The sequence below is a fragment of the Mycteria americana genome, chromosome 8 (assembly GCF_035582795.1).
Source record: "Mycteria americana isolate JAX WOST 10 ecotype Jacksonville Zoo and Gardens chromosome 8, USCA_MyAme_1.0, whole genome shotgun sequence".
Taxonomy (NCBI): Eukaryota; Metazoa; Chordata; class Aves; order Ciconiiformes; family Ciconiidae; genus Mycteria; species Mycteria americana.
Window position 1 is genome coordinate 10,568,386 of NC_134372.1, and position 25,612 is coordinate 10,593,997.

General features: G+C 47.5%; 1 protein-coding gene across 6 annotated transcripts in view; it reads right to left on the minus strand.

The window, feature by feature from the left end:
- The window catches only part of EBF1 (EBF transcription factor 1), a 285,549-nt gene extending 262,599 nt beyond the window's left edge, over positions 1–22,950 (minus strand). For 5 of the 6 annotated variants that reach the window (XM_075509695.1, XM_075509694.1, XM_075509693.1 and 2 more), the window contains exons 1-6: positions 22,012–22,950; positions 20,453–20,609; positions 20,083–20,146; positions 19,756–19,811; positions 10,501–10,574; positions 3,355–3,423 (exon numbers count right to left, since the gene is read on the minus strand). In XM_075509695.1, coding sequence (XP_075365810.1) covers positions 3,355–3,423; positions 10,501–10,574; positions 19,756–19,811; positions 20,083–20,146; positions 20,453–20,609; positions 22,012–22,145 — 554 coding nt within the window. In that variant the 5' untranslated portion in view covers positions 22,146–22,950. Of the gene's footprint in view, positions 1–3,354; positions 3,424–10,500; positions 10,575–19,755; positions 19,812–20,082; positions 20,147–20,452; positions 20,610–20,940; positions 21,216–22,011 lie in introns of those variants that run through there. The other variant, XM_075509698.1, reaches the window with a different exon arrangement.
- Between the last annotated feature and the right edge of the window lie 2,662 nt (positions 22,951–25,612).

Here is a 25,612-nt window from a genome sequence, read left to right on the forward strand (position 1 = left end):
GAATAGTCTAATGAGGTTTTATTTATTGAACTAAGATAACTGTAAGGAAAAAGGTTAGGACACCAGGATATCCGGAGTGGTAATAAAACTACAATTTATTCAATTTCTTCACAGGAATTTTATTGCAAACCTTTTAAATTCAAATATGAGTTACAATTTGAAAGTTAAATCAATCTAGAATTTAATTTAATAACAGGAAGTGCTCTGTGTTTTCTTTAAGTGTGATTACAATGCAGCCCTGCCACTGCACTTGTAGGAGGAACTGTGCGTTTGTATTGTGACAATAATACCCCTTTTAAAATGAGTTCCTGTTCATCAGAGCTTCATCTCAACACATGTCACTGGATTAGCGATAAAATATACAGGCTATGCTAAGAAGATGATTCAGACACACAGAGGTTTCCAAGAAACTTCCTTGAAATGACTGCTCTATAAGCATAATAGATTTATTTTGTTCTCCAGAGAAAATTTAGATCGCTATATGAGTATAAATTTCTTTAGGTCCCTTTCACTGCTATATATGCTGTTATTATAATAGAGCAAAGTATAAAGCAATTTTAGAAAGGATAAAGTCATACCCGTTTCAAACACAACTACAGACTTTTTTTAAATCCCACATTTTGATTAAATAAAAATATACGACTTACTTTTCATATATATCTAGGGTTTGAAAAAGAACACAACACATGTAACTTTGAAGTTGCCAAACAGCCTCTTCGCCACACTAAACCACCACAAAGACGGAGCTCTCTCTATCCCAAGTTTCTCTAGCCTCATCAAAGAGAATTAATCATTCCAAAATAGTATTCCAGCATGTAAGGAGAGGATAGCATTTCCATGTAAGTACATATGTCAAAAATCCCATGGATAGATTCTACGTTAAATTCTATGTTAGGTCAGAGTCTGTGGATTCGCAGGATTTGATGCAAGAGTTAGATTAAATCCATAGGCAAGACTTTATCAGAGCGTAAGGCATGTGGGAGTGCTTTAGCCCAAATGGTAAATGAATTCTGTAAGCTCACATGCAAATAAAAATAGCTAAATATGGTTTTGCATATCAATTGACATAATACTTAAAAATTGTGTGCATGGAGAAGTGACAATAGAGTACAACTAAACACATGTTCTGACTTGTGCAGGCATTTTAATGCTAGAACAATTTTAAAGGACTCGTTTTAAGGTAAAAAGGCTCCATACAGATCACTTCATCCTTTCCAAACCAAAAGGGGAAAAAAAATGAGTAGGATAAATGTCACAAGAAACATCACTAAAGCCACTAACTGTATAGAGCACATACTTATTTGGCCTAAATTGTTTGAACTAGCCCCAGCCAAGAAAAGGTTTTAAGTACCCTACTGGGACAGATGCGAAGCGGCAACAATAGAAGCCACACTAATGCAATCCAGGTAACACAATCCTGTTTCAAAAACACGGGGAGGGCTAATTACAGTACTGCTGAGTCAAATTTCTTATACCATTGCAACCCACAGGAACAGGTCAAAATCAAATGTTATTCAAACCACAGTCATATCAACCTTCTGTATCAAAGTCACAATTTAAAACCAAGTGAAGAACTTAAAAGCTTAACCCATTCACAAGCCAAGCATGATTCAGTATGGGTGGTGAGGTAGGGTTTGTATTATCATCTTTCAATTGTGTTTAGCTTGCATTTTAAAAATAATCTTCAGAATTGGTACCTTTTGCATCAATTTACGTGAAGACTGATAAACCGATCGCTGCTAGGAAGCTAAATCTGTTTTTTTCATGTAACTGTTTTCCTCATTTTGTGGGAAGCATGTAACAGACAGCATCTCTGGCTTTCATAATTTAAAATGATTTGCAACTAGCAGTTTTGCATACTAGATAGTTAAACAAAATATTTCCGTAAACCTGCCATTAGCATCTTAACATCTCACTTTCCAGTACAATGAAAAATTCATGTGAATTTTGTAGCTTTCATGTTGCTCAAAATGCCACTCTAACACCATGTTTATAGTGTTCAACTCTGCAGCATGCTTATAAAACACATCTCTCTACAGATTTCACTGTGGGTTTTTTCCCCCACTTTCCCTGGTACTACCTAATGCTCACAGAAGATGAAAATATGCCTAGTTAAAATAGGTAGAGATATCTTCTGAGATTTAAACATTCTCAGGATTATTTATTATAGCTAATCAAAACACCTGCTGTAAGCTTCCAATATATGCACTTTCTTACCAAATTCAAACAAGAACTGTAAATCTGGGAGTCTGGATGAGCACAACGCCAGGCAAGGCTCCGCCATATCCCTGGACCGCTCTCTGCATGTGGCACCCAACACATCAAACCCTCTTCACCTTCTTTCATAAAATGGAAGCACTGGCACGGAAGATACTTTAAACTTAATACAGCAAACATTAACTCAGACAATAATGCAAGGAGAAGGACACTATTCTATGCTCTCGCCCCTACATGTATAGGTGGTTTCCCTTCAGGGTCCCTCTATTCACAGATTAGGGCAAGGGTATTGCTTTCCCCAGCTGATGACAGACACTTTCAGTACTTCAGGGCCATTTAACTCTTCTAGAGTAATGCTGCATAATAACCTGGTTATTGCACATGGCTTTGTACAATGAGTTTGGACAATTAAAATGTAAAAATGACTATTTGGCTACCACTTTGCATAATTTGCAAACACGGAGCCTACACGTGGCTTGGAAAAACTAAAATAGATGTACTACAGTGATTTACTCAGTGATGTCAGATTAGCAATATGGATCTGTTTAAAAACACAATAATTAAGACAGGCAAAAGTGAATTAATCAACTGACAATACAGTCAAAATAGTATTCCAACCAAAGAAAATAACAGGAGGAAAAAAACCTTACTTTGCAGATCTTTTTTTTAACTGTTTTTATGCATAAATAAAAACCTTAAAATGTAGATGGATTGCATCCAACAGAACTACTGTAGCTAAAAGTGATAATGATTCAGACATTTTTCAAATAAAAGTTAAATATTTATAAGCACCCAACCACATTTCATAAATCACAAACTATTATTATTTTATTCCTGAAGCTTCCCTGGCACAGAATGTGAATTGAGCCACAGAAAGTCAGAAAGAAAAATCTTCTCTTTATGCACATGAATCACTTACAAGAAGCTGAGCCCTCCAAAGAGCAGGTCACTCCGCTATCCTCCATATGGCCCTTCCATGGCAATCGCAATTGCAAAGCACAACTAATTCGGTATCAAAAACAAAATTTCATCCCTATATACTCCTATTTCTTCCCCATTAGCAACACAGGGCAGGTGTTTCATTATAATGAGGAGAGGGGGGGGAAAAAAACGGAAGGAAACAATAGCAGTCCTTACCTGTCAATTATCACTGGATCTGATGGAGTCTCATTTCTGTTGCCACAGCTTTTCTTGTCACAACAGCGGCTACAGAGCAAAAGTGAAAGGATTTAGTGCGACCATTACACTGTAAAATCATCATTACGAACATAGTAGGTTCAAATTGCCAGCTAGAGTTACCGCTCCGTCCCTGCCTGGAAATCAGTCAAATGTAGTGGGTCACATATGGGTTAATTACTATGTTTAACTTCTTGCACAGCTGGTTAGCAACGGAAAATATAAAAAGAGAGGGGTTTTGCCCCTTTCACAAATAATAATTCAAGGATCACCCGAAACAGGGAGACCTGCCTATTTGTAGCCTCTTTTCCATAGGGTTTAACAGTTGTCCCTCATACGCTTGCACACAAAATAAGGCAGCTTTTCCCCACTGAGCCTGGTTTTTACATTTGCTTAAAGCTTATCTTACACGTCCACAAGATATTCCTGCTTCTACATAGAGCCAAATTCTCAGCTACTAGGAAACCTGCCCCCGAAATCCAAAAGCACAATTATTCTCCCTCTAAGAAACACTGTTGTTAATGGTGGAGCTAAAATGCAAGCGCCATCGGCAGCAGCTTTTTATGCTCGAGCGTGCCTCTTTCTCCAAGTTTTCTGAGCATGTTAATGATCTCTAAAGCCATGGAGAGCGCAGCTTGGGCGGCTGGTGCCCTGCGTCAGGTCAGATACAAAGCAGGCATGTGAAATATAAGCTCCGTCTCCCAAAGCACTGCTCCATCGCTGACCTCGAGGCTGGGATTCTTTTGAACTAAGGTGGCTCATTGTTTCCTAAGAGAAGTTAAATTGTTGTTTGTGATGATTCCTTGTCAGGGGTTATTGTCCATTAGGAGCCACAAATATATTTCAGGTAAGCTCACAGGCACTATACACGTCTCTGCTCAGGGTGGGAATCCCTCCTGGTGCATCTAGAGCTGTGGGCAAGTGATATGGGGGCTGCCTGCAGGAGCCCCGCTCTCCGCAGCAGCCCGTCTAAACCCAGAAGACTGAGTCACAGCTACGTAGGTGAGCAAAACCTCAGGCTTTCACCCACCTGCTCACCCCAGGGAGGAAACACCCACTTCCTCTAGCAAGGAAAGCTCCTATTTGGTGACATCCCTTAACAGAAAATTCCCCGCTGAAGTCAAGGCTCCAAGCAATTTAAAAAAAAAAAAAAAAAAATCAAGAAGCTCCTGGTCTTCCCAAGCCCTCCTTGGTTCTCAGGGACCTGCTGGATGAAGCCTGGGCAGCTTTTGTGGGGTGAGGGCTGCAGGGACCCCATCCCGTAGTGGCACCAAGTGACAGGCAGCGAGAACCACCCCGTTTGCTCTCCCTGGCCAGACCTGAGTGCATCTCTCCGTTCAATAAAGTTTCTGGTAAACCTCAACCACACGCAACCCAGTCTTTGGAAACCACCAAGCTTGTTCCAATTGGCATCCCAGGGACCTGCACATCGCCTTTATTTCAGCAGCCGGCTTTGGGCAGCTGGCAGGAACAACCGCTACTCGCGCTCCCGCTCAGATGAACTATTTTCTTTTCCCCAGAAGGTGGAAGAACATCAGGGCAGGAAGAAGCCCTCAGAAGTGCCACGCTATATAAATAGCCCTGTTGGGAGTATGACAAAGGTTCTCTTGTGTTGCTGAACAATAGAGTGAATAATATACAGTTACCCACCAAGATTAGCAATAAAGCAACTAACCACACTAAAGATAACAAAAAAAAGGGGGCCTTTTACAAAAACAGCCTGTTTAAACATGGTTTAAAAAAAAAAAAAATTTGTTTTCAAAGAGAGGAAAATACATAATTCTTTTCACCGCAAAAAGCTTCAAGGCAACTATTCAGGGCTGAAACTTTTCACAGTTAACACATGTGTGGTATCTTCATTTCGGTGGAAGTTACATTGTTTGGGATTGCCAAAAAAAACTGCTTAATTTTACAGCACAATACCACAATTGATCCACCAAAAAATGCAAGAGCCTTGGCACCCAGAAAGTATTAAAATTTAGGAAGGAATAAAATATGCTGTAGGTAAATAGTCATGTGGACGTTCGGGGGGCTTTTTTGCCTATAAAAGGACTTGTCATTGGAGTGCAGCTAGAATGTGTGGGGTGAGAAAATTTACCCACAAACAAGGCAATAAAAACTGCTAATCATTTTTAAATGATTAAAATGTAATTAGAAACAGAGTTGGCACAAGTTAAGACAATGCAGTTCTTGTGACTGAAGCAAATCAGGGCTAGTCCTGACATTCTCACAGCAGACTGGAGGGACAGAAATTGCCACACTTACTCAGGCGAGCAAAGGTTCCCAGGCTCCCAGCCCGAGATGGGCAGATACCACCATCCACGCACCACACCAGGCTTGGAGGCCAGCACCTTCCCGGGGCACTAACCCAGCGGGAGAGGTGGCCACGGGGGCCTGGAGATGGGGACGCCTCGGTCTCGCCTCCTGCCGCGAGCGGGATGGAGTCAGGCGCTGGCCAACGGGGACAACCCGGCTTCGAGAGCAGGGGAAACACCGTGTTGCTCATTAGGTGGCCCCCTCATTTGGATAGGGCTTTCCAAGAGTGCACGCCAATAATCCCAAGTAATAGTAGAAGACCTCACTCCTTGCACCGCAATCTGGCGGTGAAGTGGAAGACGTGCATGGCTGGCATGTCCTACTCTCTGGTGGCTCTGTGGCATGAAAGGAGGACCCAAATGTTCTTTCATGTTCTAGATAATTATTTTTTAAACCTTAGCTTGCCTTTTGCATTTCTTTCCCCCAACAGCAGAATCCACGTATTCATCTACCCTAGTCTTTCTATGCAGAGAATTAAAACATCATGCAAACCCCGAGCTTGAGACCTGGTTGTGTGGCATGAGAAGTGCTTTTAATTCAACTTGTCTCGAAGGCTTTGGCTTTTAGTGCCTACTTAACACTTGGGGAAAAAGTTCCCAAATATTCAGCACCCTTTCTCCTTTCCCTGAAGGAATTTAAAAATTCCCAGGAGCATCTCCAAGTCACCCAGAAACCTTGCAGCTCCCAGCGAGGCAGGGAGAGGTGCTGAGTGACGGCTCCTTGCAGCCAGGAGGGCAAGGACTCGTCCTCACTGTCCCTCCATGACACCCGTTCCCAACTGGGGCAAGAAGCCACGGCTCAGGCACAACGTCATGATGGCCCACAGAAAAAGCCTGCAAAAAATGTTTTGTTTGGGGGTCGTTTGTTGTTAAAACAAGTAGTCCTTGACAGTAATGAAGTCTCTTGCCATTACAACTCCCTCCAGCTCCTGCACCCCATCTCTGCCTACCTGAGGTTTCCCCCCCTCCTATTGCCATTCTCACCATCCCCAGGGCTCACGCCCAAGCCCCAAGCCATCCCCATCCTGCCCCTTCGCAGGCCTCCCCATCCCCTGGCCACCACCACTCCCAGCTTTTGTTGCTGCCTTTGTCCTCATCCCAACCCTCTGGGGACCTGCTGCCCTCCTGCCATCTTGCTCCATGTCTTCCTCCTCTTCCCTTCCCTGCGCTGGAGCATCTCTGTCCCACGCTGCCCGGCCCTGCCGCGGGCGCACGGGAGATGGCCGCCTCACCCCAATGCCTGGCACCCCCAAATCCCCCTGTCCCCAGCCCAGCGTGGCGGCCAGGAGCATCGCTCGCGAGAGGAGCCCTGCTTTGTGTATCTGCGCGCTCGGGCTTTCTGCGGGGACAATGAACAATGAGAAATTACGGGGCGATGGCACGTGGCCAGCGCAAATGCGACTTTCCGATCATTTAGCTGCCAGGCTCTAACAAGTCGTTAGCGAGTCCGTGTGGGAGATTTTGCAGAAGCTCCCAGCGAGGTGGGTTTCATCCTGCAGACGATGCGGCCAGGACAAGCCCGGCCCCAAACAGGCTTCTCTCCCCGAAGCGTGGAGGTACGGGAGCTTCTCGCCAAAACAGCTGTAAGATTTTATTTTACACAGACAAAAACCATATTTTACTCCAACCTCATTCTCAGAAATCACTGAACCATTTTAGCTGAAACTTTCCAAAGAAAGTCAGCCTGAGGCTGACACCCTGCAAAGGACATCTCAGCCAGAACAGTTTAAGTTTGGCAAAGCTGTAAGCCACTGAAGGTTTCATAATGGAAATTGTTGAGGCAATATTAACTATAGATGTCCCTCCCCATGCTGCCTACAATACTAATAAATTCCACTGAGGCTGTGAATTCTCCCCAGCTATTAACATTTTCGCCAACGGTGTAGATTTTTCTATTTGACAAAACACGATGAAATCCTTTGAAATAAACAGCCACCTGAAGCAAACCTCAGCCCCACTTTCCTACCACAACCAGGACTCTCCTAGACATTTGAATTCTTTGTCTTACCCATGCCATAGTTGTAGTATACTATAAATACCCAGCTTTGTCACATAAATGCAAAGTTTTATTGTGCAGTTAGCCTTGATAGAAAGCACTGCTGAAAGTTGTTTAGAAATTAAATATCTAAAACAAGCTATTTTAAAATACAGAGCCCTCACTATTTCATGTCTGAAATGAAGAAATTTCATCTTAGGGAGAGCAAGCTGTCTTTCACACCATATGGCTAATGGTAGTGCATAGCAATTAGCTGGGCTGATTAATGGGGAACAGACTCTAATTTTATGCTTATAATTGAGGCTGCATTTGCACCCCTGGTGCAAATTCAGCACATCCCAACTTCCACTTACAACAGGCAAGAAATCAAGAGAAACAGAATGGTGTGGAGAGAGATTTTTTTTTCCCCTTCTAGACCCCTAAAGAGCATCAGATTTGCAATTTAAAAGAGTGTTAGCAGCACAATAGATGACAGATTTGTGCAATAGGGTCAAGCAGCCTGGTAAACAAACAGCACCCTCTTACACATGTATAGGCAGAAAAGGAAATGGGTAATATCTAATATGAGCCCTAAGAAATTTGAATATGTCTCCCCCACCCCATCAGGCACACAACATTTGCCTACTGTGGTCAGATTTTTTTTTTTGCTACCCCTCCACCTTATGGTTATGAAACACAAAGTAAGGACTAGCGGTAAACAAATAGAAGGAGAAGAATAAAGCTCCTGATCCAGTGAATTTTAAGCACCAAGAAAAGTGTAAAGTGCTTTAATAAAGGGAAAGACTGTACATCTTTCCACATTCCCAGAATGGAAATCATTTTGTCTCAGTCAAAGTATATTGAACAGCCGTAAATCTTTGATGCAGGTATTTGGTCTTCTGGTCAAAACTCAGCCCTCTATATAAAGTTTCAATTTACTTCTTACTCTTTACATTTCTAAAGTATTTGTAAGAAAATTAATACATTAAAGCAGGTGATTCTTACTTTTGCACGGATGGGTCAGTGAGTGGCAGACAGATGTAATTCCTACCTCAAAACCTTGCCGTTTAAGAATCAGGAGGGCACATCACCCAGGACTAATAGCAGATGCAGACCCTGACGCTGCGGGCACTTGAGCATGTGCTTAATTTTACTCACGTGAACAGTTCCACTGTTTGACTGGTCTATTACAGGAGAAAAGCAAAGCACACACTTCAGCCTTATCAGGTCAGGGGCCTCCTTTAATATTTCCATGAATTGTTCCTAGCTAGGTATCTAGTGTGAAAGTGGTGCTAACTGGGCCAATGAATTTTAGGGCAATTACGAGTTGTCAGCACTGGGTTTCCATTTGGAAAGGGAGAACTGGCCGGGAGTCCTCAGCAAAGCAATGCTGCAGCTCCCAACGGCAGCAGAAGCTCAGGCACTTCTTGGAGATACCCGTCTGCTCTGACGGTTCTCGGGCTGTAATGGGTTATCTTTGGTTTCCTGGAAGAAGCCAAACCTACTGAATGAAGCAGCCTAGAAAAATAGGACGTGAAAACTAAAATCCCCCAAATCCCGCAAGGAAGAATTTGGGGGGCTGCACGGGGTTTTGCCCAGGCTGGCAAAGCAAGGAGAGCAGCTCCTTCTCTGCCGGCGTTGCAGGGCACTGCCCTCCAGCAAGGTTTTATCAGGGAGGAGCTGCCATGGAGGACAAAACATGCAGATCGCCAAGAATGAAAAAAAAATTTAAAAAAAAATCAACCAACAGAGAAGTTTCCATCTGAATATTTTGTCTAAGACTCTCCCCCACCAGGAAACCCTCATCCAAGTTTATTCTCTTAGAAGTGGGTACTAGTTTTTACCCTCAAGTTACTCCTTTTTAGTAAATGTGTTTTGTAAAAGTTACAACGCATGCAATGGCATTTTTACAGTCTTAAAACAACTGATTGTAACAATGAGCTTATGCAAGAACGCCTCGTCTTCCACCAGGGAATTATTTTCTGCCATCGAATAACATGTAACAAATGATTTTTTCAGACATGCAAAAAACACCCACTAACTTTAATGAGACTGCAAGGTCAAGCTCTCCTAGGTGTCGGAGGGGGGTGTGGGAAGATGCTGCCTTCTCTGTGCTAAAAAGGAAGTAGAAGAGGCTTCACCTATTTCAACCAGCCAGAAAAGAGAAGGAAGCAGCTGCCCGTTGCAGAAGTACCGCGTTCAGGAGAGAAGATATTTGACTGTCCCGAATCTAAGTGACCAACCCCAGGCAGGCATGTTCAGGGGAAGAGAGCACAGGGCAGAGCCAAATCTGCACAGGGAAGTTTAAAGAAAATCAACAAGAAGACATCTTTTGCGTGGAGGAGCGTCGCCTGCTCCGTTCCGGCCGAGTGGGGACCTTGCGTGACCAGCAACCGGGACAAAAAAGGCCTCCTGACTTCAAGTCTTAATGCACATCCAGGGGAAAAAAAAAAAAAAAATTACTATTTGGTCATCTTACTGAGGAGGTTTTGTTGGGAATTGGGGACAGAGACGTTTATTGCTAGAAGACTATAATTGACTGTTAATTTTGGTGAGGAGACCTTTTGTGGGCTACGGTGTCTAAATGAAAACCAGTAGCGTTCTGTTAAGAATAACTCTTTATAAATAATTGAAAACTAGTGTGACGACTGAGACCTTGCTGCTAATTACACACACACCCCGAACTGTGTTATTTTGGGATTGTTTAATGCAAGAAAGATAAATTTAAGTCCGAAAATAGCTGCAGGTTCAACCTAGATTTTGAGAGACAGATTCATCTTCTCATCACTAATTAACTGGAAGCGGGGTATTTCTTACCTGCACATTATTTCATGCGTGAGCAGAACTCGGCACATTTCTGGGTTCTTGTCTTGGCCTTCATATACTATTGCCTAGAAACAAAACACATTTTTAGCTGTGCATCAAGTTGAATTTGGAGAAAATAAAAACGCATCGTGGTAACCAAAGGCGCAGCCAGAGTTGCAAGCCAAGTCGCAGGCTAAAGAGACCGCGTCTCCACCGAACCTGCTCCAAGACTTGCAGCTGGAAAACAACACAAGCTGAGTACAGCTAAATTCCCTCCTCTCCATCGCACATCTCTCAAGCGATGTGTAGGATGGGTTTTTTTAGTAGTCAAGACAACCACAATTTTCTTTTCAATTCAGAATAAAATATAAACCTAATAGCATTAAAAGAAAAAAAAAAAAAGAAAAAAAACCAGCAAGGCTTGGCGTACTTTGGGTCCTATTCATTAAAAAAAAAAAAAAAAAGACAGAAAAGAGAGAGCTCATGTATTTTTAATTACAAAAGCTGCACAGCCCGGGCATTTTCCTGGTAGCTCCTGAGAAAGCACTTGTGCCTGATTCTCCCCTTGAACCTCGTGATCCACTGCTTTCCGGAGAGCAACTCTGGAGTTACAGGGATATAAATAAGTGAGAGGCAGGCCCTACCAGAGCAGAGGATAGCAAAACAAACAGAGGATCAACCAGCTTGAGAAATTTGACTCTCAGATAGCACGGGGAGAATCTTTTAAGTTAAAACTGTGGAAAGAGAGTGTATTCGCATTTGAAGAAGAGTCTGTGTTTGCAATCCTCCCACCAGCAGAACCAGCGGCGACGGCGAGGGATCGGTGTTACACGCAAACTAGGTTAGCGCTCCCGGCCCGCTCAGTACAGGGTTTCCATCTCATCAGGACAGAGTTATGTTTTCTAACCAACCCCTGGCCCCAGGCGCCAGTCCCCCAGCAGCAAAACAAGAGTGAAAAGGAGTTGCCTTTGCAACAGCATCTTTTGATAGCACTGAGGTTCCTAAATCAAAAGATTTAGGGTGCCGCTCCGGAGCTAGGATCAATGGCTAGAGCCCCAGCCTCGGTGAGACGGCCACTCCTGCTTCTGAGCATCAGCTCTGCCCTTGACCTGTGGTGTGACCTTTTCAGCCTCTAAAATACAGGCTTAAAAAGAATAAATTGGGGAACAAACTCTGCAGATAAAATGACATCTGATATGGGTATCCCTAAGGCTAACGATAAAATAGATATTGAAAATAAAAAACAAAAGTATGCTATATGGATGAAATACCTTTTATGGAATGAGACCGCTTTGAAATGGAACTGTGGCAAATACTGAGAAAAAATAAGATATCTTAATAGATGATGAAGTAAGATCATATGAACTGCTTTTCCAGTCCTTACAAATATAACCCACCAAGGGTACCTGCAAAGGGGGCACAGATCCCAGAACACACAAATCTGAAGAAGCGTGAGCTGATTTTAACACCGTTTTAATAGTAATATGTAGTATTACTATTATGAATTATAAAATTATTTAATGATTCCATAAATAATATCAGGAATGCGACTGCATTATCTTTGCTAGTTTTAATTTTTTCATTTCGGTTTTGCTATGCGCATTCCCCTAAAACCTGAGAGCCAGTGGGGTTTATGTTGCTGATAAGATAAAAGAGAGGCCGCCGGTGCCATTGCAACTGACAGGTGCAGAGTTTCACCTGACTTCTGCCCCCTCATTCCCACCAGTGAGGCACAAAACCTGTGAACCCAGCACTCGTGCAACTGGAACACGAAAGTAGTCGCAGGACACATGCAAACTCCGTGCAGCACAGACACCAGCAAACCCCCCTGACCCCAGCTGGGACCACACGTCCCTGCCCGGTGGCTGGCCCACACCTCGAGGTACTTCCACATCGGTGCTCAAGAGAGCTCCAGGTGGTTTGCAAGAGGCCTTGGAAGATGGCAGTGCAGTCATCCATGTGTTACATCAGGAGTTGGGACAAATTCAGAAGATCCTCATTTCCATGCCTTAAGGGGGAAGATGGGGAGAAGTTTCTTCCAGCCCGAACTAGGCAATCAAAGTAACCGGCTGACAACTGATGGGGTCGGTCAGCGGGGACGTTGCAAGGACTCCAGAAGACCCCAAATCTGGTTCCAACCTGGCAGTGGGACAGGCTGGGCAAGGGGGAAGCTCGTGGCACTTTTTGGACTTAATCAATGCATAATCTGCCTCTGAGAGTGCAGAGCATGGGGGGTAAAGAGCAGATCTACTCCCGAGGCCTTTAGTGGAGACAAACACCTCCAGTTCCCGTTCACCTCTGTACATCACAGCATGACACGGCGGGAATAGTGCCTGAGAGAAGACTGCTGGCCTTGGCTCATTTTTCTTAGACTTTCGAATCTTAAAATAAATTCACCCAGTATGGGTTATCTTCTTGCCAGTGAAGTCAAGGAGGCACTAGAAATGACAAACCAGAACACAAAATTTACTTTCTTCTTTCCCCCTCCCCTCTCTCTTCCTCTTCTCTTCCTGCTGCTATGCTTACTTAACCTCCAGGTACCCGCTTAAATAACTCAACTAAATAGCAATAATGAACGGGCAGAGTCAACACTGCGGTACATAATCACCTTGTCTGTTGTGTTTAGCATCAGTGATCCCTCCTTCGCGTGCATGACATTCTTCTGCCTTCCTCTACATTAAGGATTTGCTTTTCACTTTATTTGCATTTAATTACCGATGTTGTACCCATGCACATTTTATTTTCTCCCCGTTAAGCGCAGATGCTCCCGCATACCCTATTCCTGCAGGAATTCCTAGGAAATTCTAGGAAGCAGGAGGAATTGCTGAGTGCATTTCTGCGCAACTCATCCCCAAATCCCATTCCTACGTCCCAATTTACTTGTGCGAACGGGTGCGTAAAGCGCCAACTGTTTACTTCCATGAATGGCTGCCCGAGAGCATTACAGATACTCTACCGTCTTGCAAACTGCACTGCTCTAAAACATTAATTCTACAATTAGTTTCAAAAAGGAAACAGGAACTGCTAAAGTTTCAGATCGTTATAGCTGCCAGAAGTATTCTTACAGGAAGGGTCTACAATGTTACTGTTGTGAAAATTTTTAGGATTTGAAAAGCTACTCTTTTAACAAAACTATCTTAATTTTATTATTATTATTATTATTATTTAAAGTTCAGGCTTTAAAACAGGGTGATTGCGGCAGGATTTCTTGTCGCACTGACATCGTCGTGATTTTGTCAAATCAGGATCACGTTAATGAGAGATAAAGTGAAAGTTACAGTGTATAAACTTAGACCACACCAGAGCTAAAAATAAGCCTGCAAATACACATCAGAGTTGCACAACAAAACACCAGCAAAGGAAATGCAAAATTATAGACTTTGGTTTTTTTCTTTTTGTTTACTTCATGTAGTTTTAACTCAGTGTTATTTCCTAAGTGTTTCAAAATAGTTTTTCTTCTCCTGAACAACTTAAATATTTCCCCACAAAATTCATCTTCCATTTTGTAAGCCATTACTCACCCAAGTAACCTTTCTACAAGAAGTCCCAATGAGTAACGATCACTCATGCACAAACAGCCCCAAAAAATTAGTGTCAAAATATAAGACTTCCTCACTCCCATTTAAATAAAGATGCATAAAAAGTTAAATCAAACGCAATTCACTGCTCGCCAGCAAATAAAAATTACTAAATTGAGCACACCACAGTCATTTCTAGACAACAAGTGCGTCCAACAATTTGCCTAAACTTTTCAGTGACTGAGATCATAAAAAAAATAAAATAAAATAAAAAGGGGGGGGTAATATAAAAGTCAAGACTACAGTTCTCATTTAATCCACTTTTTCCCCAGTAAAGACAGCAGGATAAAGCAGTAAAATAGTTGACAAATAAGTTGGAAAAAATATAATGCCAGTTTTTGTCCTTAGCTATTCCTGAATAAATCCAGATTTATGGTGGTACAACTGAGGGCAGAATCGTCTCGTGGTGTCAGTTTGCCAGTCAAGCAATCCTGCTTTCTGAACTGGACGAGAAACAATCTTGAAGGAATGAGATCATGGTCATTATATTATTCAGTTATGTCATGGCCTTGATTTTAAAAGAGTAAGAGAAGGAGAGAAATCACCAACATGCATCTAAATCCACTCGCTTTCAAATCCCTCATCTGTTTCACAAAACAAACTATCTCCTTTATTGAAATAAAGGAGAAAGAAAAACTCATTAAAATGAGGGTCTTTTCAAAAACAGAACTAAAATGATTTGTAATGACGTATACAGCCATACACACAGGGAGAAAATAAAATCCTGGCCCCACCGAATTCAATAGGAGCTTTGCAATTGACTTCAGATGGGCCAGAATTTCACCCAGAGAGGATTAGGCTTGTATCCGCTATATATCTACACAGAAAATACTGTGAATTACACTTATGTGGCTTCGAATACTTAACCCTTAATTACCCGAGTTTTTACCCCTTCCCCGAGCAAATTTTCGACTCATCCCAGCGAGGTTTATCCCGGACAAGTAGCACAGCGCTGGATCCCAGGGCGAGGACGGTTAGTTCTTGCTGTCTCTCTCAATGCACAATTCAGTAGCATCTAATTATTTTATCCAGTCTCCCTCTGCCTTTGATACACAGCCTGCTTATCGACGTATTCACACAAATTAAATAAATTTATCTCTCCTAATATGTTCATTTTTAATGGTTTTCAAACATTCACATGGAAACAGCTCTAGCGTAAATATCCCAGAACAAATGGCTGTATATTATACAGGAGGGAGCAGTTGGGCTGCCAGACTGGGAATGCACCAGGCCATCTGGCTCAGGCAGTCTCTCCAAAATCCTCAGCTTTGTTTTCACCCTCAGACTCCAAACAACACATTTTCCACTGTGATGAGTTTACATTTTCCCAAACACAGGTCCTGATCATGCATGCAAATTCCAAACTTCTCCATTCCTCTCTGTACAAGAAAATTAAAATCACCTGCGCTTCTGACATCTCACCAAAGGCACAAGAAAGCTGCTAAAATCTGGCGCAATGTAAACTTTCCCCGTCACAGGGGTTAGGTTTTGTTTTATGTTTGTGTGAAATTTCTCCGAGTCTGCTGAGGCTCCTCTGAACTTATTGATAACATTTTTTTTCCCATGCGTGTAGCTGCCAGAGAAGGGCCATGCTATGCACAGAATAGAGAGCTGATCAAATATCTGCAGACATCAGAGAATGATAGAGAAGTCAACAGACAAACCATTTGCATCCAGAGTTAAAGTACTGAAAAAAAGCAAAATACAAACAGAGTCTAAGTCTGAAGGACGGATTGTTGACTCGAGGACTCTCAGCAATAGACAATAGCTATCGTGCAAAACTTATGATTTTTTAAGATGCCTGAGCCATATTAGCATCCGTTATATCTTATGGATGAGAACGGCTGAAGGAAAAATGGGTGGGGAACAAGTATTTCAGATTTATTTCCTCCATCTTTCCTAATAGTGAAATATCTCAACTTTATGAAAATACAGCTGAAGAAATAGAAAGCATCTCTTCTCCGTAAATATATTGAAATCCTTAGACTTGCCTAAAAACTCCGGTTTTATTAAAGCAGACATATTTCACATTTTGCAGGCAATTTCAAAATGCATCATTGTTAGAGCCAGACCTACTGCGGTAGGAGCTGCTGCTTTACGGAAAGCAACAGCTATAAAGTTTGGGATCCTACAGGGTTTTGAACACATTAGGAATGCGATCCCAACATAAAATGAGGTGCCAAGATAACATAAAAGAAAATTTAATTAAGCCAGTATTGACGCCGAATGTTGTTACCCTAACTGAAAAGAACTTCCCCACAACATTAACGATTTGTGCGTAGTATTTACAATTTTTAAATGACAGGGGCACGGTTTGGAAACGTAGCAAGACCCCTCGAAGGCATGTAACTCCTGTCTTACCCAACACTTCTCTGGGGCCACCACCAAAGGCCAAGCACGTTATATCCTGACTATAACTCGAAATGATGGACTTCGAGACCAGTCCCGCCTGGGTTTCCCATTCAGAAGTCCCACAGCCCGGACTGCCAAGGAGCGCGCATGCAACAAAAGCTCATGTTTCGGGGGAGCGCATGCATAGTTCATACCTACACCCCACATCTGCCCTGGCATGTAGTCGGCGACAAAATTCTTGGTTACTTCAGTCACGCCACTCTCCAGCCCCGCTTCCCATATTGCATCACGGCTGATAGAGAACATACACGCGCGCACCAGGACACGTAGGTCCCTGAATTCCACCTATGACAGGACTCTTGCCATGAGTTTCTTAGTTGGGCACAGCCACACAAACAAATCCCTGACTTATTCAGATCAAGAACTCTATAGGAGCGGGAATATCTACTATTTATTACGCACACAGTATCCAGCATAGCGAAGCCCTACCTGTCTACCTAGTGATGTAATGCATGCTGCTAATGGGACATTTATGTTAAATCTATGAGTAGCAATCCTATATACAGAAATCTAGGTCTGATTGGCAGAACAGATTTTATTTTATCTTACCTAACTTAATAATCTGCAGCTGTACAAAACCTTGCAATTTATAACTGTGAGACAAAGAGAATACATTTAAATCTGATTTGTCCATATGTAAAAAAAAAAAAAATTTAATATAAAAAAAGAGCCACAGATACTTTCGTGTATGATCTGGGGAACCTAACTCATTCAAGCTTTGCTTCTGTGGGATTTTTAATTTGCCACCAGAAACCTCAGAGTAGCTGTAATTTCAGTCTGGGAATTCACAATTATTGAGTGTGTGAATGTGCGTGTGTGAGTATTGAGAAGATCCTTGCCAGCTGAAACATGTACGCTTCTGCAACAGTTTCATTTAAAAGTAATCATTTCATTATCCAATTTGTTCTGAGCGTCATGCATTAAAATACTACACCTTCAAGTAGACTGACAATATATATTTAACTTTCATTAAAAATTAAAGAATTTTCAGACAGTCTTTGCAATATTTAATTACAGTTTGATGATTTGAAAGTTACTTGAGAATCTTCTATATAATTCACTGTCGTAAAATATAAATGATATATTCAACATTTGGGTGAGCTTCTGTCATGTGTTGTACTTTGCTTCCTAATAAGCATTGAGTAACCGAAGTGATCGCAACTCTGAAATAATTTCACTTTAAAAAAGAAAGAATTAAAAAAGAAGAGGAGGGAGAATTTAGCCCCCGGCCCCCGAAAAAAATTCAGAGCGGCACATGCCACAGTTTTGACATGACAATGCCCTATTTTTCATAAGCAATTATAGTCCTGCCTAAAGAAATTATACTTATGAAATTAATACGTAAGCAAACATGTTTGCATCTAAAATAGCCTTTCGCTCCCCATTTTCTAACCTAAGTTCAGAGAGCTTTTTTTCTTAAATCCTCGCTTCTCAACTCCATTGCACTTTCCCCAAAAATCTGTAATTTGCACTAACTTTGTTTTTGTAAGACTTCCTGAAATCAGACAGATTCTCCCCCCCCCCCCACCCCGGCCCTTTCATTGTGGATGTGCTTTAAAGCTACGTGGTAGGTTTTACAAATAAACTGTATCTCGGGGTTTTTTCCCCCCTTTCTCTCCAAAGACCCTCTGATGACTCGATAATAATGAGAGACCAAGAGGTCAAACAGTGCCTTAGGATGAACTCTTCATATGCAAGATGCCTTTGTTAAGAAAATTATTTTGAATCGCTGCTCTACATGGGTTCAGGGCTCTGCTTTCAACAGGATTATGAACAGAGGCTTTTGCATTTCCGTAATGATAGGAAAGCTATTTAAAGATAATATTTATTGATAGACTCTCTCATATGGTCTACAGTGAAATATATAAGCTCCAAAAGGACTAAAAAGAGTTCGTATTATCAGGAAGATTTTGCTACTTTTAACACAAACTAACCAATTTGTGCCTGAAAAACAAGGATTGACAGCAAATGCTTTCCAAGATTTGTTATGAAGAAGGGTATGTTGCTGCTGTTTTAATTCCTACGGGGAATGGGCTCTGTTTGGAAGTGTATAGTTTAACAGAGTTCAGATGCATAGTGGATTCTCTAGTAAAATTCATCCAAGTTCCTTTTTTCTTTTTTTTTTTTTCTTTTTTTTTTTCTGTTGAAAGACAATCTTCAATAGCAGGAAAAGATGTTTTGGGACCATCAAAGAGAGTTTTCTAAAACAAACTCAGCCCTTAGAACTTTATGTTTTGCTGTAGAAAAGAAACCCAAATACAAGCCAAGAGTTTTTTTCCTTACAGACAACATACAGGGACTGACTTTTCCTATCGGTACCAAAAAAAGCTTGATGTTTTTCCTAAATAAAATTTAAGAATTTTTTTTAACAAGTAAAACAGATTAGGAGGGAAAAAACATATCTTAAGGATAAAAAGGTTTAAAAGCGCTCCCATCTATTTGACAGAAATGTATTATAAGAGAAAAATATTCCGACAGGAGCAGAAGAAAAAGCTGGAGTAGCAAATTTTTTTTCAAAAGATAGAATCGATTTGTTCAGATAGCCTCTTTGTAAAAATACTGTTTTCCTACAGAAAAGTATTTTTTACAGGTAGGCACGCACGTTATGACTCTGCTTGGGAAGCTAAAACGCAAGCTTAAAATGAGGGTTAATGCCTTGACAAGGTCTGCTGCCCCGCAGCCCTCCCCGCAGTCCGGCACCGAGCTCGCCGCGTTTCGGGGGGCTGTTCCGACATGCGACCCTGCCACCATTTGATCGCTCCTCCTTTCACCCGAGGACCCGGCGGCAGCGCGAATGAAGAACGGACAAACGCGGCCACCGCGCCCGAGCAGCGGCGTGTGCTGACGGCCTGCGGTGGGCTGGGGGAGGCCGGAGGTTAATTCTTACTAATTAAGCGGCAAAACCGGCCCCAGCCCGGACGAGGACGGCTGGAGGGGTCGCCTGTATTTTTCGGAGCTCCCGAGGCCGGCGGCGGGCAGGGTCCCGCGGGGACCCTCCGCGCCGCCCCGCAGCCCCGACGCCGGGGTCGGTCCCCGCAGCCCCCCGCCGCTGCGCGGGGGCCGGGCGCGGCTGCGCGGGTGCGGAGCGGGAAGCGCGGCCGTGCCCCGCGGGAGGCGGCAGCCCCTTCCCCGCCGGGGCAGAGCCGCTCCGCTTCGCGGCGGGGGCGGGTTTCGCCTCCGCGGGCCGCCCCGCCGGGCTCCCGGGGGCCGCCCCGACGGCTGCCACCCCCCCCAACACACCCCCCCACCTCCTCCGCGGGCGGCCCGCTGCACCCACCTGCTTGGTCATGGAGTCGATGAGTCGGACGTAGAAATCCTGCTCCGTCCTGATCCCTGAAACGAGGCAGAGGTGTGAGGAGCGGGGCCGGCCGGCGGCAGCGCGCCGGGGCTCGCCCGAGGGCTCGGACCCGCCGGGGCTCCCGCCCGTCCCACAGCGCTGGCCGCGGCCGGGCTGCGCCCAGGCACCGAGCGCGGGGATGCGCGGAGCGGAGGGGAACCGGGGCAGCGGCTCCCCGGCCTCTGGTAGGGTTCCCAGCCGAGGAGGCGGCGGGAGGGCAGCCGGCGGGGGGTGGTGGGGCTGACACCGGGGGCTCCCAGCCCTTACCATTGCTGTAGAGCAGCTGCAGGCGGTAGTGGATCCCGTTGTTGGTCTTTTCGCTGTTGGCTTCCTGAAGTCGAGGAGCAGAGGGGAGGCCGAAGGAAAAAGAAAAGATACCACATGAAGCTTCTCCATCACTCGCACGCCGGGTGCCCCCGGGGCTGGACGGGGCAGCTCTCAGCCCCCTCCCCTGCCCCGGGCACAGCGAGGCATCAGGGGAGACCCCCTCCGCGGCTGCCCTCCGGTCCGGGGGAGAGAGAGGCGCCCGCGAGGCGGCGGTGGCTCCTGGGACGAGCCGGTGCCGCGGCCCCGGGGAGTAGAGCGGGGAAGGCCCGGGAGAGGCGGCCGAGCCCCCGCGGGGCGCCGGGCTACTCACCTTCTCCTTCTCCACGAAGCCCACGAAGGCGGTGCGCTCGATCTCCACGGGCTGCCCCTGCCGGTCGTACAGAGCCAGGACGAAGTGGAAAAAGTTGGACTTCCTCAGGTTGGAAGGAGGCTGCTTCTCGAAGTGAGCCCGGGCCAGACCAACTCCGCTGGGACCAGAAAGACGCGGGTTAGCGGCGGCCCCGACGACGCGGCCTCACGTCCCGTCCCCCCCCCACACCCCCCCCCGCGCCCCAGCCGGCTCCGGGGCCCGTGCCTTCCCCCGCCGGGGCCCGGCTGGGCTCCCCCGGGGCTGAGCATCCCCCCCTCCCCGAGTCGCCCCGGGGCTCTTCCCTCCGGGCCAGGGGAAAGACGTGCTCAAGCGCGGCCACGTCGAAACCCCACGGAGCCGGGAACGCGGCACAGACCCGACCCCGTCCCGCCCTGCGGCCAGCCCGAAGCGCCAAGCAGCCCCCCCCGGTACCCGACACCGGCACCCACCAATCCTCCCCGGAGGCCGCGCCCGCTCGCAGCCGGCCCTGCATGGCGGGGGAGCCGCGCTCAGCCCCGCCGGCCCGTTGCCCCGCGGAGCGACATTGGTCCTGCCACTTCTCAAACTCGGCTCGAAGCTGTCACCCAAGCGCCCATGAGCCTTATCTTTCAGTTTCAGTCCTGCGAGCCTTTCTTCCCCTCGCCGGAGCGGTGGGTAAACACCGCGACGGCAGCCCAGGAGACAACTTGAAATATTTCAGGGTTGTCCCTGCAGAAACTTTCCCTTCCTTAGAGGGCTCCAAAGGGAGGGGTGCGGGGCGAGGTGGGAGACACCGGGAGATGTCAACATTAAACTTCTTAGCTGATGCCGGCTTCAGGGCTCAGGCTGCCAATCTGGCATCAGTTGTCGGTTGGTTTTGTTTTGTTTTGTTTTTCGCGGGGAAGAGGATGGGGAGAAGGAGGAATAAGAGAGAAAGCGAGGCTGGACGCAGCTTCGCCAAATGCACCTCCTATTTGAAGGGATTTCTTTTAAAAAATCTAAGATAAGTGGCAGTGGTTTTACAAAGGGGCTTCGAATTAAATTTCTCCTCGAGAAAGCTTTGCAAAACTCCCTGCTTATCGGAGGAGAAGAAGGGAGGCTGCTGATTCTGACGAGGATAAGAAAGCGAGGTAGAGAAATACATTTTGGATACATCCGTGCACAACTCGCTGCTTATCTGAGGAGGAAAGTGTCATTTGGAGATCTTAAGACTAAATCAGCAGCGAACATAGTTTTGAAAAGTCCTTCCTCCGCGCGAACACGAGGGGCTAGAGAGATTAAAGCCCACTATTCCTGCCTAGCGAAACTCGCCGCTTCCTTTATTGTTATTATTAATTATTATTTAATAAAAAGTCATTCCTACGGGACAAGAGGGATAAAGATTTAACTGGCGACATCTACGCGAAACTCACTGCTGTTAGCAGAGCTCCAGAGCCGGCTTTTTGTTGGTGCAGGGGAAAGGCGCTGCCCGCGGGGAGCAGCGCTGCAGGCGGCGTGCGCCCCGGGGCGCGGAGCGGGGCGCGGGCGCGGAGCCTGCCTACCTCTGAGCGGCCGTGCTGGCGTCCAGGACGCCGGCTCCCTGCATCCACGTCCGCACCGCGTTCATCCCCGCGCCGAGGGGCTCTTCCTTCATGCTGCTCCCACTCCGCTGGATGCTTTCCTGAATCCCAAACATGAATCAGAAACAAGAGCGCAAATCTTCCTTCTTTACTCAAAAAAAAAAAAAAAGTGATAAAATCGCCAGGCGGACTGTTATATATGGTTTTTTTCTCTCTTTCTCTCTCTTTCTCTCTCTCTGCAGCTGATCTGTGGAATCAAAGCAAGTCAGAGAAAGAAAACACAGGCACGCACATTAAAAAAAAAAATCCAGAGGCAATCAGAGCCCGGTTTTGTTGCTGCTGTTTGCTGCGTGTGCAGTTTGTTTGGGTGCTTGGAGGGGCTGGCGGGGTGCTGGGGGCTGGTTGCAGCGCTCGCAAGCCGGAGGAGTACTTGAAGTCCCTTTTGTATGAAGACACCCCTCGGGTGGCAGCAGGCAAAAAAAAAAAAAAAAAAAAAAATCTCAGATGGCAGTTTAAGAAACAATAGGACGAACGGGAGCTGCGGCAGGCTCTGCTACATCAAGTGTCATTTTCCAGTGACAAGAGAGGCAAGTTTCCCCCCCCTCTTTCCCCTCTCTCTTTTCTTTCTTTCTTTCCTCCCTCTTTCTTCTCTCCTCTCCCAGCCGAAGCGCTCTCTCCTCCCTCCTTCAGCCGCGCAGGAAGCGAGTTGCCGGAGCCGGGCGCACGCCGGGAAGGGAGCGAGAGGGGCGCACCCGCGGCGGCGGCGCGGACGGACGGACGGAGGGAGACCCTGGGGCTCCCGGTGCCCGCGCCCCCTCCCTCTCCCGCAGCGCCGGGGCGGACTCGCCGTCTCTCCCTATGGGAGCCACTTTGACTGTCCCCGCCGCCGAACACGAGCCCCGCAGCCCCGGCGGGCGGGGGGCGGGGCCGCCGCCGCCACGCCCCCTCATTTGCATCGCGTCACCGCTCCCCCCCCGCGGCGCCGCCGCCAATGGCCGCCCGCGAGTCGCCGCCGCGGGGGCGCGGCCACGCCCCCCCTCGTTAGCATAGCCCCGCCCAGACGCCCCGGCCGGCCCGGGGGAAAGTTGCCGCGACCCCCCCGGGGCGGGGGCGTTAACGCGAGCGCGGTCGCGCCTTTGTTCCTCGGCGAGGCGGCGGCGGCGCTGGCCGGGGCCGCCCCGCGCCAGGTGCCCGCGCGGGGGTGCCCGGAGGGGGCACGGACGCCCACCCGGAGGAGCACCCCGCTCCCGCACCGACCCCCCCACGCCCCCCACCCCGCGCCCGGGGCCGGCTCTCGGCAGGAGCGCGCCGCGCTCCCGCACAGCCCGCAGCCGGTGGGGAGAAGCGGCAGCGCCAGTTGCGAGGGTGGCCGAGCCCTCCCCGCTCCCCCGGGGCCGCCCCGGCGGGTCCTCCCCCAGCGCCAGGCTGCCGACCCCGAGACCGACTGCCCAAAGCCGGGGATGCCCCGCCGGCGGTGCCGCCTGCCCGAGCCCGGGTGCCCCGCTGCCGAGGGAAGGAGAGGCCGCCTCAGGCAGCCGGCTTATCCCCAGCGCAAACGCCGCTGGAAACACGCGTGGGGCCGGACCTGCCCCGCGTCCCGCCAACTTCCCCGCTGCAAATCCCCAACTCCCCGCTGAACCCCCACCGCTCGCCCCGGTGCCCGTCCCGTTCCCGGGCAGCGGTGCGCTGCTTTGCGGCAAAAGCACGCAATTTCCGAACAGGACAGTTCACGGAGAAAGTCCGGTTTTTTTCTAGGAAGTCTCGGTTTTTTTCTAGGGAAAATAGTAATAATAAAACCAATTCCTGCCCTCGCTGGGGCAGCGCTGGGCTGGCTGCGCGGCGGCCGAGCGGGTGCAGTGCCCGCACCTCTCCGCGGGCTGCCCGACCTGCCGCCCGTCGGTCTGTCCCCACCAGCCCCCATCCTTCCCCCCGCGCAACTCGCTTCGTTGCCGAGCCGCTCCCCTGCGCCCCGGGCTCTGGCCACCGCCTCCCCCACGGGCTTTTGCCGCGGAAGAGAGTTCGCTGTGCCGGCTGCGCGGGTTATGCCTCCCCAAATACAGGCTTGCGCAGCGTTTGCACATATAATAAAACAAAACCCGGCGCATCCCGGCAAGCCATGGCGATGTCACCCCGCGGAGGCTCGAGAGGCACCCCCCGACCCCGCTTTGGGGAGTGTAACCCCTGAAGCGTCGGGGTTATCTCTGAATTGCTCCCGTGCCCCTCCGTCCCCCCTCGAGGTGCGGAAGATGCTGTCCCGGGAGCGGCGGCGGGTGGCGGGGCGGGCGGCTGCTCCCGCGGCTGCTGTCCGCCCCTTCCAGGGGCTGCGCAGAGCCCCGCGGAGCCCACCGGGCCATGCTGAGCCCTGTCCGGAGCAGAGCTACGGGCCTCGGAGCTGGCCCAGAGACCAGGCAGCACAGGTACAACACGGTATAGGCACCGGTATACAGCTCCATAGGCACCCTAAGGCAGCCCGACAACTCTATAGGACCCTCTTCCAGCCACCTGTACATCACTTTGCCTGCAACGGCCGCCTCGGCCAGAGAGCTCTGTCTCAAAAGCAGGCACACAGCCCGCCGCCAGCACCTCGCTGGCAATGAGAAACTGCGCCCGATCCTTGGCTCTAGGCAAGTCCGCACACAAAACCTCCACATCCAAAGTACGCTGCGTTCTCACACAGGAACCGTTACAGAGAGCAAGTTTTCACATTCCCTGCAGATGATATTTGAATCTTCACATAATCCTACTGTGTCATATCTGAAGGATATGTGGAAAAACACAGACATACAGCCATACATGAATATTTACACCACAGGTATTGCATAGGAGTAGTTTGGCCCCTGCAGTGCTCCGGCTTATTGGTCTTCTCCAGGCTGCTGCTGTTATCACTTGTATCATATCCAGCCTAAATGCCTCCATGGTGAGATACATTTTGCAATTAAAAGCTATTTGCACCTGCACTGATTGCTCCTTTCCCAGGGCAGGGATCTGCCCAGGGAGGAATAATGCATTTGAATCGATATACCGAGCAGTTGGCAGATTTTGCCCTTCAAATCTGTTCAGGGGATCAAGGGACCGTTTCCATGCCTTTTCCTGGATGCTGAAGGGAACAGCAACCCAGCAGCAGGCTGAGGGCACCTCCACCGGGCAGGGACAGCCAGCCACGACAATAAGTGACAAGTTCTCCACTGCTTTCCTCCCTTGTACACACAGGCACCTCTGTGCCCAACACACAGGCAAGCTCCTGGAGGCTCCTGCTGAGGGCCGGGGCAGATGCCCCACCTGAGGCTTACGGGTAGTCTCGAAGCCACTAACTAATTGCTGCAAGGACGAAAGAGTTAAACACTGTCTCGACCCCCGCAGGAGGAGTGTGAAAGAAAAGCAGAGCTGAAACAAGGAGGGGGTGAGAAAGCCAGGACTTGGGGGGGAGGGGGGGGGGCGGAAGAGCTGGCGGCAGGCGAGAAGTGCTCCATCCACCCCACACTGCAGAGGCCAACCCTAGCGTACCGGGGCTTTTATGTTAAAGAATTCCCAGTTGCCTGTAGCACTCACTTTCTCCACACCGCCTGGGTCTGGTCTCTGGACC